This window comes from Mollisia scopiformis (assembly GCF_001500285.1).
Source record: "Mollisia scopiformis unplaced genomic scaffold LY89scaffold_23, whole genome shotgun sequence".
In the NCBI taxonomy this organism is placed as follows: domain Eukaryota; kingdom Fungi; phylum Ascomycota; class Leotiomycetes; order Helotiales; family Mollisiaceae; genus Mollisia; species Mollisia scopiformis.
The window spans coordinates 64,044-79,084 of record NW_017263603.1 but is presented as its reverse complement, the minus strand read 5'-3'; the positions used below and the strand labels follow the sequence as shown (position 1 = coordinate 79,084).

The window sequence follows — 15,041 nt, the reverse complement described above, 5'->3', positions numbered from 1 at the left end:
AGGAGCGTCCGGGGCTGGTGAGGGGGTTTGGCGTCTGGCGTGAGCTCGTGCTCTGCTGCTGAAGTGAAGCGTGTGGGGTTTCGACGCGACATCTGGGGTGCGGGGAAATCTGGTCCGAAGCCCGAATTGCTGATCTAAACAGGAAGGTGAAACTCCTTTCCTGAATCACCACCACCTGCAGCGCCAACCTTAAGTATCACTAATCATCACCGTCCCTTTGTATTGAGAGAATTCCTTCTTCTTTTCTAATAGCAGGATCTGCACATTTCTTCTTCATCCTCCACATGTCTTCATGCTTTTGTATTCCGGGTGGGGTGGCTGTCAAGCGGCAAAAGCTTTCGGGGAGGATGCAGCCTCCTGCGTACTGCATGCACGACCTGTACTCGGAAAAGTCCCTCAAAAATGGTGTGACTTGACTTTGGAGCTCGCTTGCACAATGAAAGAGACGGTACTTGCTTCTGGAGATTGACTGTTTGCCATTGCTACTCTTTTCGTCGTGGTTAGACTTTCCATCTTGATATACCCTTTCCCCAAGGCCAGTTATCTAAGAAGCCACTGTAATTACTGATACAACTTCCGCAAGTAGCAATCCCTAAGACGAGCTGCATATCGTCCAGTTTTCTCTTTCCGCTCTGCATTGGCAAGAGTTGTCGCTGTCTGGTCAAATCTTCAAATCTATACTTTGGTAGTCTATATATAGCCCAGACATCCGGCTTTCTTCTTCTTGGGAAGACGGAAGTACAGCTGGTCAGCTTTTTCAGACTCACGCTTTCCATCGGAAAATGTAGACGGCAGTTCGATTTCAACCCAAGTCCACACGGTGATGTACGATTTCATCCCAAGGAACATAATGAGATCCAGCGCCAGATCAAGATCACCCAACAAATATGGCAGCTGATTGATCTTGAGTTTGTACTCAAGCTTCTTTTTCTGTCATCGATTCAGCTTGTCTTCTACCATCATGCAAGCTAACGGACATGATTATGCAGCCAAGCAGTGCTGTACTTTTCAAGAGCAACAGACATGGACACATTGATACAAGACTTCTCTCAAAAAGATCATCACTGGGGCTTTTCAACTTCAGATGTGTCAATGAACACAGTTGCGAGTGCGTTATTGTAGCTTCAGATTTTTGATCACATTCTTTAATGAGAATTTGAGAATGGAAACCGCCAAGCAAAGTCTTGCTTGATGCGCTTCATACCGTGAAAAGGATCCCAAACCTCCAGCTCTGTTCTCCACGGAGTGAAGTGCAGTCATCGGCAGATGCTTTTCGAAAATGACCATTCTCAGCATTCCAAAAGATCCATTCCATCAATGAAACCTTTCGAATCCCTTGCAATTCAAGCATGGCTAAGCCAATGCATATTATTCTCCGATCAATGGTTGGTGCAAAGCGCCATCGAAAGCAAAATTCAATCATCGGTGTGTTGAATGATGATTTTTGTCATTACTCAAAGCCTCGTCATTTACATGGTCACAACTCAGACTCGATAGATGAGACATTACCACATTGTTTTATCCAAGGCCCCCAAAACATCTCCAAGCATTTCCTCATCGAAATCTCCTATAAACCTTCGAACATCCACACCCCCCTTTTCTGATCCCAATTCCTATCAGAGCCTTGCATTTTGGACTTTTTGACCTTCACCAGCCATGGAGAAAATCCACGAATCCTCTAAGTCCAAAGCCGTCGATGTTAACATCGAAAAGATTTGCACGGTCATCCCTCCTCCGCCATTCTCTCCTTCGAGAAGTAGGTCTCTTCTTGCAAAGCTAGATTGGAATATCATGCCATTCCTATCTCTTCTTTACTTGTATGATATCCACCTCCGCCAAAAAGTTCTGCTAACCTAAGCAGACTTTCCTTCTTGGATCGAAGCAACATCGGAAATGCCAAGCTATTCGGTCTGCAGAAGTCTTTGGGGATGCCAACTGAAGGTCCCCGGGCGATCCAATACAATGCAGCCTTGGCAATCTTCTTTCCCTTCTATGTCGCTGCCGAGATTCCATCCAACATGATGATGAAGCGTCTTCGTCCCAGTCTCTGGTTAACAATCATGCTGTAAGTCGCTCGAATGAGGAGATGAGATAGCTGACCAAATCAAGCGCATGGAGCATTTGCACAATTGGTCTGGGATTCGTCAAGAATTACTCTGGTCTCCTAGTTGTTCGTGCATTCCTAGGAGTTTGCGAGGGTGGTTTGTTTCCTGGTGTCACATACTATATCACGATGTGGTGAGTCCTCTAGATATAACGAGAGCCTGAATTAATTTGTGAAAGGTATGCTCGTCATGAATGCGGTCTGAGAATGGCATTGTTCTTCTCGGCAGCAACAGCAGCAGGAGCAGTCGGTGGACTACTTGCCTTCGCAATCGATAAAATGAATGGGGTTGGTCGACGGGAAGCATGGTCTTGGATCTTCATCCTCGAAGGCATTCTTACCTTTATCGTTGCTCTTGCAGCATACTGGCTCATCAATGACTATCCTCGCACGTAAGCCATTTACCGCAGCTTCCTTAGCCTCTACCGACAATTTATAGAGCCAGATTTCTCACAGGAGAAGAACGAACCGAAGTTGAGCGTCGCCTGAAAGCTGATCGAGGTTCTCTTGCAGACGACTTCGACTTCAAATACGCATACGACGCTTTGAAATATTGGAAGATCTACATACATATGTTCATCACAATTGGCATCTACACTCCTCTCTACTCGATCTCTTTGTTCCTACCCACTATCATAAAGAATATGGGATACGCAAATGAAAAGAGTCAACTGATGACAATCCCAGTTTATGCTGGTGAGGGACCTCCCTCTTTCAGCAAATGCTTCAATGCTGATGAACCACAGTTGCTTGCTGCCTCATAATTGCAGCTGGCTTCATAACAGACAGACTCAGACAACGTGGAATCTTCATGCTGGCATTCGAGGTTGTCGCTATCACAGGATTCGCAATGCTTGCCTCATCAAACAAACCCCACGTCCAATACGCTGGGACGTTCTTCGCAGCTTCAGGCATATATCCACTCGTACCCATGGGCGTTGCATGGAACGGCAACAACATTGGAGGTAGCTTGAAGAGGGCTGTGGGCATCGCTATGCATGTCAGTTTTAGAAATCTGGGAGGTTCTATCAGCGCTTTTTGTTTCCTGCCGCAATATCGCCGAGGTATGCTATTATTCTTGGGAAGGTGAAAAATGCTGATTATAATAGATTCATTTCTGGTTATATCATACTCGCTTGTATGGTTGCGATGTCAGCGCTTTTGACAATCTTCATGTCTGTTTATCTCCGATTGGAGAATGCGAGGAGGGATAAGAATGGACCAATGCTGGGGAGCTATACTGAGGATCAGCGGAGTGCTGAGAGGGGGGATGGTGATAATGCCACGTTTTATCGATATACTGTGTAAACAAGCACTACACAAAGGTATGCAACGCTACAATGAATCTATCAGCAGTACTTGATTGAACCACATTCTTTGGATTATGTTCCCGACTTACAATCCTCCAATGTGCGTCTAGATCCTGGGACATTATAAATAGACACACTAATCTGAAGGTGTTGCACAATGCTTCCCAGGATGTTGTTTGTGAGACTCTCAATGATTTTCACTTGACCAAGCGTGCAGCACTTTGAACAATTCGCATGTACTCTCAGATCTTGGGACATCGCACAGGTCAAAGGAATGGATATAAAATTATGCATCGTGCTTCCTCAGAATCCCTCATTGAGTTTGCAACATGCATTGCAATCGACGATATCTACACCAAGTCAAGTACTTTACCAGAATTCTGTGTCTTTTGGAGTTTGGCACACTCAGAGGTGTTTCTCGTGCATTACTGCACATTCACCATGGGTGAGCGAAGCGAGCCCCTGATGCACAACGAGGGGGAGTAGCGTCCTTCCACGCTACAGCAAAATCAGCTATTCTATCTGGACTTCTCTAGCCTTCACCTTTTCCGTTCTTCCTCCTGTTTCGACAATTAAGTTTCTAATCAAGAAGTACGTATTGAAGTTCATTTCTTTCTCTCACTCGAGTCACAGGCTCTCAGCACTTCCGCCTTCTCCCGACTCTCTATCTCTTCCCCGCCGCGGAGCCTCGCGGCCCTCCTTCTTACAGCACACTCACGTTCACAGTCATATCTTCGGCTGCCTCAAAGTCCGAAAACCCCGTCCCTTTCGGGAACTTCTTCAAAGTAATCCGCGAATCTATCGTCGGACCCATCAAACGAGATTCCTACCTCAATGGCCTCTTCACAGACATCATCACCATCAGCACACACATGATCGACATCTACACCACCCTCATCGGTCGACTCACCTTCCGTCCCCGCCCGCGTTAAACCCACCCTTCTCCGCTACCGCCGCGAAACCATCGAAGTCTACGCGCACTACACCAAAAGGCTCGGTTGTTTGGGAAGTCTTGACTGTGTGCCCACGGCTCCGCAACTCCTTCTTCGGCTTGTGCCCATGGGCTGTTGGCACGCTCCTCAGGCTTCACTTGCGTCTCTGGAGACAGCCAACGTCCCTTGCTCGAGGGTCGTAGTCGCTGGAGATGGTGGAGGCCCTTGCTGATGACACTTCCCGCCTCCGCCGTCCTGATCTTCGCCCGCGCCATTTCCAGGAAGTCGTCGAACACATGGAGACAGATGCTCGAAGCAGAGGACTGTGGGAGAGAAAGGACATTGAGGATGATGCTGTTGATGTCTTTGCGTCTGTCAATCAGGCCGGACTGCTTAGTTCTTGTCTAATGTCGAGGACTATCCTGAAAATGCAACAGCGGAGCTCTTAGCGAGAAGTGGGAAGTGAGAAGTGAGAAGTGAGAAGTGAGAAATGAGAAGTGAGAAGTGAGAAGTGAAAAGTGAGAAGTATATGGCATGAGAGCGGAGAATCCCGCTGGGGAGGAGAGTGTTGGGCGAAGGTGAGGGGAAGCAGAATCATGGTATTGAAGCATTTCTCCGGGAAAAGGCACGGAAATGCTGTCTGACATTTTGAAAATAACAGATGTGGATGCTGGATCGGACTTTGGCAAAGCTTTTGCGGGGAACATGAGCGGTGCTTTTAATTGATTATAGTAGCGAAAATGTTCGACATCTTCACTGTCATGATGATATTCCTGTGTTGGAGACAGATAATGGGACTCTGAAGTAGTATTTGTCAATGCATCAAGCTTTAAGTCCTTCATCTCCGTGCTATGCCAAGTCATGACATGCATCTTCAGTACTCTCTGTGATCTGTGCCTTTGTCGGACAATCACCCTTTTCACTCCACTCTAAAATCCCGTAGAGCATGCATGATGAAGCCTGTAACCATCATCCTCCCATTCTTCACGCTCAGCAATTCCCAAGGAACCAAATTCCTATATTTTCCTTGCCCTCCAATCATCTTTTCTAGCACTTGACGCATGCCCTCCGGGTCTTTCAGATCATCCAACTGCTCAATGAGTACACTTTCTGGATCGTTCTGCAGCACAAATTCAAGCACTAACGCAGCAACTCCAGCAGCAATCGGTGTAGCCATTGATGTGCCAGACATGACCTTCTCGGCATTGGGATTACCGGGACTTCGAATCCAAGCAGATTTGAGATTCTCCCCCAGAATGCTGAAATTCCTAGGCGGAGAAGCATCAGGGTTGAAAAGAGAAGCAGCCCCGTTCGCCATAGCACTGTGTACGCAAATCACCCCAGTCAGCCAAGCTGGGAACGTGACTCTTTTCTGCGTCCCATTATTGCTCGCAGCGGCGAAGATTAGAACAGGTTTCCACAACGCTTCTTGGATTGCCTTCTGTACCACTTTCGACATCTCATAGAACCCAAAACTCAAAGTGATGATGTCAACATTCCAATTCCTGATTCCATTCTCGTCTTTCTTGTCCCTACAAGCTCGCAATATGGCTCTCGCCACAACTTCTGGATCCAGAGATTCATCGAAATCTTTCGCGACTCGCGCAACGTAGATGTCTGCTTCAGGAGCAACTTTCCTCAGCAGTCCAACACAATGAGTCCCGTGTCCACAGACATCTTGTGCCGCTCCTTTGGGATCGAGGAAATCCTCGCAGGATTTGATGCGGCGCTCACTTGGTTTCCCAGCTTGGTCTGCAGCGAAGTAGGGATGTCCAATGTCGATTCCGGTGTCGAGAATCGCGATCTTGACTCTCTTACCACCAGACCGACGGAGGGGCTGAAGGAGAGCTTGAGTCTCCGTATTCAGGTTGTGGAACCACATATCAACGTCTCGAGCGCTGCTGGGGTCTTCATTGCCTGGTCCAGCATCGCTAAGCTGGCGATAATATTTCAGGTTGACGGCTGCTGGCGAGTTCGATCTAGCTCGTGGGGGGATGTTGGATTTATTGCCTATGTCTCTATTTGAAAGCGAACGTGATCGAATCGGTTCTGTTTTCTTTGGAATGTTATCCGTGGGCTTGAGATTGCTTGACGGAGCTGTGTCATTCGCATCATTTGAGTTCTGAGATCCTGGGACCCAAGAATTTGGTCTTGGCCTATTCCTCCGCTGTCCTGGAGTCGGTGGACGACTTCCTTGGCCTGAACCTGGACGGAAGGGTACATTTGTATTATTCGAGGGGCTAGAACTGACCGATGAAGTATCGGAACCCGTTTGACTGATACCAGATGCTCTGGGATCCACGTACTTGAAGGTGATCTCTGGAAGTGAAGTCGTCGACGCACCGTCTGCTTTTCCTGCTTCATTGGCCTTTGACGTGGAAGGAGTAGGCTTTCGAGTATCTGGGCTACTCTTTCCTCCTCTGCCTCGAGCCTGGGGAACATCTTGCTCTTTACCATTATCCGGTTTCTTCTCGTTTTGCAATTCCTTCTTCTTCTCCTCCTCTCGTCGTTTCTTCTTCTCCTCCATCTCCTTCTCATTCCAGAACAAAGCATTGCGACTCTTACCAATATCTGCCTCGGGCTTCTGTAAGCGAATGCGAGCCTCCAGGATCTTTGTATTGAGCGCTTTGGCTTTTTGATAATTGCCCTGCCTATGCCAGCATCCAGCAAGATCATGACCAGTACGTAGCGTCATATCGTCATCTTCTCCGAGCTCTGGATGGACTCTCCGAGCCTCAAAATTCTTCAGGAAAAGCTCAGCAGCTTTCTTGTAATCTTCTAGACTTACATAATCGTTGGCCAAGTTGCGTTGAGTTTCGAGGAGGTCCTTGGATGGAGGAGAGGTTCCTTCGACTCGAGTCCGTGTCTCAAGAGCTTTCTGATCCAGATCTCGTGCTTCTTCGTACAAAGCCTGGATTTTCTTCTTCGCTTCCTTGTCATGTACCGCGCGATTCTTCGTTTCATTGAGATGACCCAACTCACTCACGGCGAAGGCCAACGTTTCTTGATCATAGACGGTCGTCGCATGATCCTGTTCAAAGTTGGCAAGGCTCCAGCTGAGGTTCTCTCTGAACAATTTGACGGCTCGATAAAGCTTCCCTTCGTCGACGTATGTTTGCGCAGTGTCATGTCTCTGCTTGCGAGCTTCAAATTCCTTCAGCTTGGACACCGCGATCACTTTATTGAGTGCACCCATATTTTTTGCCTCATGGTGGAGAGGAGTGTCAGCAACAACGAAGATGCAGGCTGTCTCTCCCCCTGTAAACATCTCGGCTAGCATGCGGGACGGGATGCCACTTTGAGTCTAACCTTAAGTTTCCAGGGCTGACCAAGTTGGGCGGGAGATTGTGATTCTTCAAAGTCCTGCCAAATGTTGGATTTCTTCACGTTCAAGGTATCTCACTTCATCTGCAAGATTCATTCGTCCACCTCATCCCACGCCTCCTGACCTCTGCAGATATTTGTTTTTCGGAAAGGAAAAAGGCTCAACCTCAGACGGTCACTGGGGAAACACAGGTCCACTGCATGTCATCCCTGCGAATCAACATTATCGAAATGCACCCCTTGTTATCTGAGCACCGCCCTACAAATGCAGGCTGACTCCCCGCAGCGTCATACCGAAAGTCGAGGTCCTCTTAAGACCCGATCAATCCTCCAAAGCCCAATTGCTAAGGCGGTTGCGCGTCTTCAATGCCAAACTTTCCCATAACTGCGAGAGCAGATCCGACACCGGTATATAGGACTTTGACGCAAGTTCTTCCTTCGACTACGATCATTACCACCATTCTACTCGGAGACAGCCCCGCGGCGACAGCAGCTCCAAGCTCCTCATCAGATACTCCATCCAACGGCACCGTCATAGGAGCAGTGATTGGGTCTATCTTTGGCTTCATTCTCATCTTGATGCTCATATCATATTGTGTACGAAGAACACCAGACTGGGCTCCGTACTTCTCTGATCGAAGTTCCTTTTCGTCCGTTTACGTGCACAATCCAAACGCTGTGCCCACACAAGCACATGTCGACGACCCTACAGCGACGACAAGGCTAGGCTTCAATCGAGAGAAGCGACAATTCTATTTCGAGAGGGAATCGCAAAGAAGCCATTCTGCTCCTCCTGTCAGTACCGAGTATTCTGATACATCTGCCAGCTCACAGAGCTCATGACGATGATGTGAGGTGTGTTGCACAAACAGACGATCATTGTGTATTCCGATATTTCTTGTATATATTTTCCTGCACAACGTCGGCTGTCGTGACGACTTCCAGCCCTACATCTCGAAATCTGGAATATCTCATCTCGATCCGCTCAGTCACAAGACTTACCTCCATCCAATCACAAAATGCCACCCAAGACATACTTCCTGGCCCCCACTCGCGACTCTCCGCCTTCTGGGCCAATCTTCCTCGGAGCCATCATCAAATCTCCTCGTTCCCCAGAGCTTTCCCTAAACTCCAAAACCTCGCTTCTGCTGAAGCCTTTGGAGATCCACGAAACGAGCACCACAGACACAACTCGTCAGCTCTACCGAGACAGCAAAGGCAAAGTCGGCATATGGGCCGAATTCCTAAGCGGATTGCCCCTTGGTCTTGATGCAAGTGTTGGTACGAATTGGGACAATGGAGACTTTACTCAATTCAAGTTCAGAGAGCTAATTACTCGATCAATCTTTCCATCGCAAGGAGAAATCGCTTCCATCTTCACCGATCCTCCTATCCAAACAAGTATCAAGGATAGTAGATTCAGAGCCAATCTATATATGATTACAGGAGTCAAAATTGCACGAGGTGCCGATGTCGTGATTGGGAAAATGAGAGAGCGGGGCGGAAACCTGCATTTTGGTGCTGATCTGACGCCAGTCAGTGTCCCGATCAAGGTTGGTCCTGATCTGGAAGGGAGTCGGGGTCATGGACAGAGTGCGAAAGAGAAGCATGCCGGAGAGTTCGTGTTTGCGTATCGGTTGAGGGAGATCAAGTATAGGAAGAAAGCAGTGGAAGAGCAAAAAGAATATACGAAGGGTGATTTGATGGGTCATGGGCAGAAGAAAAAACAGGAGGAGGTGCAGGAGGTTGAGAGTGTGGCAGAGCTGGTAGGGTTGGTTACGAGGGATGTTGATGGGGGTGAGGTGGATGCCGATGAAACTGTTGTATTGGACGATGATGGTGAGAACGTCCATTGTGTTTTGTTGGAAGATGAAGATTGAATATGCCTTTGATCTGGTTGGGGATTGATGCACTTCAAGCGTGGCGTTATGAGCATATTACAAGGGATACTTGCGTTGTGTTCTTCACTTTCAGCAAATGTCCATCATTCTCATCTTCATGTTTGATTACTCGTTCTCTGTCTTCTCCTCTTTTGATGCCTTAAAATACCTCCTCTACTGAGCGAGCTGAAGTCTAGCTGGACAGAGGGGATGATGGCTGCACGTATCAGCTGCATCAAATGAAAATTCGGCCTGGCGAGCGGAAAGGAAGCACCACCATTCCAGCACTTCATCCTCTCATTAACCATCACCAGATATTGGCAACCACAACGCGGGATCTCTGTCCTCCCGTTACTCTATAACCTCCTAGGTCGTGCTTCATTGTTCGGCAACAACATCTCCTTATCACGTGGGACGCCCCCTTTGACCTGAATGTCAACACCACGTCACCAACACACCACATCTACAAACACCGTACCTGATTCCGGACATCCGAGATCAACTCTATTCTTATCACGGAGAATTATCATCATAAAATCTCCTACCCGCATGTCGACATCCCACAAGGGTACAACCGGTTAGCCTAAGTCATTTACCACGCGTATCGTAGCTAAACTCCATATTGGCCAAAACCTGATCCCGCGGGGACGACTTCTTCCGTCCGAGAAACATATATGCCGAGCCAAAATATGGCTTCCTGGAAACCTTCTATCCTACCTCCTTCGAGTGCGGATTCTGAGACGAGATGTACGCTTCTGGACTGTTTGCATTGTTGGCCTGTCTAAGTCTTTCGACAGCACAAGCGCCTGCAACGCAAGACTTGAGCGGTGTCTCCCTTGCGCAACTGGCTTACGGTGGAAGTGGGTGTCCCCAAGGATCGTTGAAATTTGCCGAATTGATCACTCCGTGGAGGTCAGAAGCCCTAATCAACTATATTTTGCAATAATGCTAACCTTAATGGTAGATTTGTGTCAATTACAGACGGATTCACGGCTGCCGTGGGATCCAATGCTTCTGTCACTGATCAGCGCAAAGCATGCCAGATCAACATCTCCTTGAACTATCCAGCGGGCCTCCAATTCACACTTGTGAATAGTACGTACAGTGGATACGCGAATTTGGGATATGGGGTGAATGGAACACACAATCTGAGCATGTATTTCAGTGGCTCAAGTAGGTCCCCCCATCCTACTTGTAGAGACGATCCGCTAAATTTCATAAAGGTGAGCAAAAGGCCTTCCCGGATACTTTGCAAGGAACACTCGACGAAAAGTTTACCGTCTACAAGTTGACGCACCTCGAAACAACAGATGTTTGGTCTCCCTGTGGTGCACCCTCGCCGCTGAATGTCGTCAATGAGCTTAGTGTCACGCAAACAGGAACTGGAAGTCTGTATGATTCTGGTATCATGGATCTTGCTTTCCTTTGGAGGACGTGCTAGCGTTGACGAGGGTTTGCAAGTGGATGGAGGTAACATGGCAACAATTGTACATTAGAATAATAGTTGGTCGGTGCCAAAAAAAAAAAAACCCAGAAATGATACTTTTGCAACAGCAGCATGATAGAAATAGAAATGATTTGTGGTTGGTGTCAAGTAGAACACGAACGAGTAAAGTCAAAGTAGCACGAGTCTGTCAAAATGGCAAGAAATGTACTCGATGTGAGGGGCTGGAGCCAAACGAGTAAGTGGTAGACTCTGGCGATCCCACTTAGGATCACGGCTGACAATTGGCAAGGTCTCGCCCTGAATAGGATCAAGCCACAAGTTGACTATACAGGGAAATAAATTGTATCCTAAAATACCCTCTCTAACGATCACCTTTTCTTCTTCGTTGTGGCTTTCTGCTCTGATATCCTCTTCGCCTCCCACTTTTCCCAGCCAGACTGGCATAGGTCTTCCTCAACTACCAGGTCTCGTATCCTGAATAGTCTTGTCGGGTATTGCTCGAGAGCCCAGCTCAGTAGCCCAATCTGCCTTACGACTGTCGTAATCAAGAACCACGATACAGCAGTGACAGCTCCAGCAGCGCAACCCACCAAGACTTGCCACGGGGTATGATAGCTCAAATATATCCTGCTCCACGCCACCAATCCGGCATTCATCAATGCCAATATCGAAAGTCCAACTCTGGCAGCTAAGCTCAACGGCGTGTGTGAAGGAGTAGGTTTCTTTGGAACGTGTCGAAATAGGAGGAACATCGTTAGGCTGAGGGAGAAGAAAGCAACGAATTGTGCATGGGACGAAGGCATCCCGTATCCCTTCCCGTGCATCTGCTTCGGCCGTTCCTCTTTCAATATCCTCTTCAAACCAAAATTCAGAACTTCACATGCCAACTGCCCAGCAAACATAAGGATGATTTCCGCTTCCCGTGTAGACCAGATCAAAGTAGCATACATGACGCATAAGCCTTGGGGAACGAGAGCCAGCCAGGCACAGAAGTACGACACCGGGTCGGTAGGGTCCTAGAGGTATTAGCTAGGCTCAGCAGATGGTCTTGTAGCACCTACATAGTGTACATGTGTCAAGGAGAGAGACGCGAGAGGCGCCAGCTCTTCCATGATTGTTCCCACTGCGTATAAAGGAAAAGCTGCGAATCGTAGTTTGAAGCAGATGTCTCCAGTCACATACACGAGTCAATCCTATCCAAAGCGAACGCCGTCGCTTTCATAGGTAATTCTCGTGGTCAGAGTTCAAAACCTTGAAAACTGTGGGACTTTCTTCGGCATCAAAAGTTGGTAAAGGCGGCAACACTAAGCCTCAAAGCGGCTCTCCAAAATTTATTTGGGAAAGTCGACTTCACACAACATTTCTAATGACTCCTCGCCACATATAACAATCAGACCGAAAACTCCTGCGCCCCTTCAGCACAACCACGTACCTGCACTTATGAAGTGTATGCCTCTCCCTCTGTCCAAAGCAGAAGTCGTTCCTCTATCACGGATCGACCGGTGACAATCTGCCCAAGATGGAGGATGAACGGGGAGTTGAGATGGAATGCATTGCTGCAATCTTTCCTGAAATCGTCTTCGACTCCGATAATCCATTCTCTGCCACGATTGAGCTGCCAGTTCACCCAACATCCTCTGTCAAAGTCAACTTTCCAGCTTCTGCCGATGGTCTTCTACTTACCCCGCCACTCTCAGTTACCTCTGGTCAAGAAGGCGATCAGTCCATTACGGAACCTGCGAACAATGTCGAATCCCATAATCTCTCGTATCTGCCGTCGCTGGAACTTCGCATAACCCTCCCAGAAGGATACCCAGAGGAGAAACCGGCTCAATTTCAACTCTCTACGAACCCCGCATGGCTGTCACGTTCTTATCTTGACGAGCTTCAGGAGCACGGGAATCATATGTGGGAGGAAGCTGGTCGCAGTCTGGTTGTCTATGGCTACATGGACTATCTGCAACAAGCAGCTGAAAATGCGTTTGGTTTTGCAGAGAAAGGGAGGACATTGGAAATCCCACAAGACTTCAAGATATCTCTACTCGACTACGACATCAAGGAAACACAGGCTGCGTTTGAGAAGGAGACATTTGATTGCGGTATATGCCTCGATCCAAAGAAGGGAACCGTTTGCCACCGAATGATTGATTGCGGTCACGTCTTCTGTGTGCAATGCCTGCAGGAGTTCTACAACAATGCTATCACCGAGGGCGACCTGGCTACGGTTCGATGTCTGGCTCCTGATTGTGCCAAAAAGCGCGCCGAAGCCCGAGGTGGAAAGAAGGTCCGCAAATCCAAGATACAGCTCAGCCCCAGCGAATTGCTTCAGATACCTCTTGAACACGAAATTGTTGCACGATACGTCAAGTTGAAGCATAAAGCGGAACTGGAATCGGACAAGAACACAATCTACTGCCCAAGAAAATGGTGCCAAGGTGCCGCTCGATCGAAGAAACACCGTAAGCCAGATGGACTTGAAGACACAGCAGAATCGGAGGACGACTCGGACAATGAAGAATCTGGAAAGCTTGAGCAATTTGTTGCTGGCAGGGACTTGCTCTCTGTCTGCGAGGATTGCTCATACGCTTTCTGCAGCAGGTGTTATCAAGGTTGGCATGGCGAATTTTTCAGTTGCGCACCAAAGACCAATACCGGGGAGCTCACAGAGGAAGACAAAGCATCATTGGAATACATGAAGCTTCACACGACTCCTTGTCCGACTTGTGCTGCTCCTGCCCAGAAGACACATGGCTGCAATCATATGATTTGTTTCAAGTGTCATTCCCATTTTTGCTACCTTTGTTCGGCTTGGTTGTCACCTTCGAATCCATACAAGCACTACAACGAAGAGAAGACATCCTGTTATATGCGGTTGTGGGAGCTTGAAGGAGGAGACGGTGATGATGTAGGTATTGGATATGCAGGTGGAGTTCGTCCGGTTGAGATTCCACCTGACCCACAGGAGAGGGAGATCGAAGTTGCGGTTGCTGCTGATATTGTCAACAACGAACTTCGAGACATTCCCGAGATAGTCGAGCCAGGTGATGAAGATGAGCCTCCAGAGCCACGACCAGAGATTCAACGAGAAGGTCCTTTAGTCCTGCGGATCAATCAACCTTTACCACCTCCCGCACCTGCAGTTCCTGATCCTCCGCCAGCTGCCAATGTGCGAAATCGTCCCCAACGCCAGCAGCAACCAAATCGACGAGTCAACAATCCAGCACCAGTTCGTGGAGGACTGAATCGTAGGCGCGAACCTCATCAGAGACAACAAATCCGAGATGCTCAGGCTCAAGCTCAAGGTGCAGCGGAGCAAGAAGAGGCAAACCAACGTTGGGTACGGATGTTCGTACAAATGGCGATGAACGACGAGGAAGATCAATTGGACAGTGACGATGAAGACGATGCTGCTGCATGGGAGATACCTGTGCGATAATGGTAATTTCAGTAGGGGAGTTTGTGAATATGGGGTCAAGATTCGGTGCATAGCGAAGGCGTTTGGCTTCTGGTTACATGGAGCATCAAGATGGAGAAGAAGGTTGGCCTAGTGATTTAATTCAGCCAATATGGCATACATAAGAGCATATTCAATCATTCTTTGCATTCCAATTGCATTCGAAGTCTGCGCACGTGACGTTGGTTTTACTGCGACACCAGGTACAAGATCGCCGGGCAATGGTACGGTAAGGAACAAGGCACCCCACCTCGTCAACGGAGCTCACAAACCAAGGCATCCCAAAAATCGTGTCAAAATCTCAAACGCTAGCTACAGAAGTGGTTTCTTCAACCTCGGATGAAATCATCTTCAAACTAAGACAGGAATACAAGCCCAAGCTCAGCCCGGCTTCGAAAGCGGTCAACAGTCTCGTAAGCTTGAAATTGGAGAAAGACGCTGAGGGGCTGGAGAAAGTGGTCTATCATAAAGATATGTGGAACGAGAAGGATTATAGTCATGAGGGGTTGGGGAAGCTGTTCAAGACGCTGAATGGGGATCACTTGACCAAGATCACGCCGCCACCGAAGAGCTTGTGATCTTTGCAGTGA

General features: G+C 48.2%; 10 protein-coding genes across 10 annotated transcripts; 6 read left to right on the top strand and 4 right to left on the bottom strand.

Moving 5' to 3' along the window:
- Positions 1–623: 623 nt before the first annotated feature.
- Positions 624–895, bottom strand: LY89DRAFT_225614 (uncharacterized protein). Its single transcript, XM_018205984.1, has one exon. The coding sequence runs from the start codon at positions 847–849 to the stop codon at positions 691–693; it is 159 nt and encodes a 52-aa protein (XP_018065788.1). The 5' UTR covers positions 850–895; the 3' UTR covers positions 624–690.
- Positions 896–1,656: 761 nt separating this feature from the next.
- LY89DRAFT_710035 (MFS general substrate transporter) lies at positions 1,657–3,412 on the top strand (the record flags this gene model as incomplete). The annotated part of the gene is made up of 7 exons (XM_018217800.1): positions 1,657–1,817; positions 1,862–2,065; positions 2,110–2,238; positions 2,284–2,496; positions 2,544–2,800; positions 2,851–3,168; positions 3,261–3,412. The coding sequence occupies 7 exons, from the start codon at positions 1,657–1,659 to the stop codon at positions 3,410–3,412; spliced, it is 1,434 nt and encodes a 477-aa protein (XP_018065787.1).
- Positions 3,413–5,475: 2,063 nt separating this feature from the next.
- On the bottom strand, positions 5,476–6,156 carry LY89DRAFT_570473 (subtilisin-like protein; the record flags this gene model as incomplete). Its single annotated transcript, XM_018208587.1, has 1 exon — positions 5,476–6,156. A coding segment is annotated over one exon (681 nt), but the record flags the coding sequence as incomplete, so codon positions are not given.
- A 765-nt stretch (positions 6,157–6,921) lies between these two features.
- LY89DRAFT_594180 (uncharacterized protein) lies at positions 6,922–7,542 on the bottom strand (the record flags this gene model as incomplete). The annotated part of the gene is made up of 1 exon (XM_018209788.1): positions 6,922–7,542. A coding segment is annotated over one exon (621 nt), but the record flags the coding sequence as incomplete, so codon positions are not given.
- A 494-nt stretch (positions 7,543–8,036) lies between these two features.
- On the top strand, positions 8,037–8,513 carry LY89DRAFT_738869 (uncharacterized protein; the record flags this gene model as incomplete). Its single annotated transcript, XM_018220411.1, has 1 exon — positions 8,037–8,513. One exon carries the CDS (start codon positions 8,037–8,039, stop codon positions 8,511–8,513), a length of 477 nt encoding a protein of 158 aa, XP_018065784.1.
- A 188-nt stretch (positions 8,514–8,701) lies between these two features.
- Positions 8,702–9,367, top strand: LY89DRAFT_570837 (uncharacterized protein; the record flags this gene model as incomplete). Its single annotated transcript, XM_018208591.1, has 1 exon — positions 8,702–9,367. A coding segment is annotated over one exon (666 nt), but the record flags the coding sequence as incomplete, so codon positions are not given.
- Positions 9,368–10,077: 710 nt separating this feature from the next.
- Positions 10,078–11,066, top strand: LY89DRAFT_225543 (uncharacterized protein). The gene is made up of 3 exons (XM_018205982.1): positions 10,078–10,462; positions 10,515–10,723; positions 10,774–11,066. Exons 1-3 carry the CDS (start codon positions 10,296–10,298, stop codon positions 10,989–10,991), a joined length of 594 nt encoding a protein of 197 aa, XP_018065782.1. The 5' UTR covers positions 10,078–10,295; the 3' UTR covers positions 10,992–11,066.
- A 259-nt stretch (positions 11,067–11,325) lies between these two features.
- Positions 11,326–12,240, bottom strand: LY89DRAFT_710034 (PAP2-domain-containing protein). Its single transcript, XM_018217799.1, has 2 exons — positions 12,059–12,240; positions 11,326–12,013 (listed from the first exon to the last, which is right to left on the bottom strand). Exons 1-2 carry the CDS (start codon positions 12,107–12,109, stop codon positions 11,366–11,368), a joined length of 699 nt encoding a protein of 232 aa, XP_018065781.1. The 5' UTR covers positions 12,110–12,240; the 3' UTR covers positions 11,326–11,365.
- Positions 12,241–12,367: 127 nt separating this feature from the next.
- Positions 12,368–14,651, top strand: LY89DRAFT_688691 (RWD-domain-containing protein). The gene has a single exon (XM_018215756.1). It carries the CDS (start codon positions 12,517–12,519, stop codon positions 14,431–14,433), a length of 1,917 nt encoding a protein of 638 aa, XP_018065780.1. The 5' UTR covers positions 12,368–12,516; the 3' UTR covers positions 14,434–14,651.
- LY89DRAFT_594503 (uncharacterized protein) lies at positions 14,635–15,029 on the top strand (the record flags this gene model as incomplete). Its single annotated transcript, XM_018209808.1, has 2 exons — positions 14,635–14,680; positions 14,728–15,029. Coding segments are annotated over 2 exons (348 nt in total), but the record flags the coding sequence as incomplete, so codon positions are not given.
- Between the last annotated feature and the right edge of the window lie 12 nt (positions 15,030–15,041).

Coding starts and splice junctions, on each gene's coding strand:
- LY89DRAFT_225614 (XM_018205984.1), bottom strand. CDS start 849: ATGTTCCTTGGGATGAAATCGTACATCACCGTGTGGACTTGGGTTGAA.
- LY89DRAFT_225543 (XM_018205982.1), top strand. CDS start 10,296: ATGTACGCTTCTGGACTGTTTGCATTGTTGGCCTGTCTAAGTCTTTCG. Junction 10,463..10,514: donor GAATTGATCACTCCGTGGAG/GTCAGAAGCCCT, acceptor CCTTAATGGTAG/ATTTGTGTCAATTACAGACG. Junction 10,724..10,773: donor CATGTATTTCAGTGGCTCAA/GTAGGTCCCCCC, acceptor AATTTCATAAAG/GTGAGCAAAAGGCCTTCCCG.
- LY89DRAFT_710034 (XM_018217799.1), bottom strand. CDS start 12,109: ATGGAAGAGCTGGCGCCTCTCGCGTCTCTCTCCTTGACACATGTACAC. Junction 12,014..12,058: donor CCTTGACACATGTACACTAT/GTAGGTGCTACA, acceptor TAATACCTCTAG/GACCCTACCGACCCGGTGTC.
- LY89DRAFT_688691 (XM_018215756.1), top strand. CDS start 12,517: ATGGAGGATGAACGGGGAGTTGAGATGGAATGCATTGCTGCAATCTTT.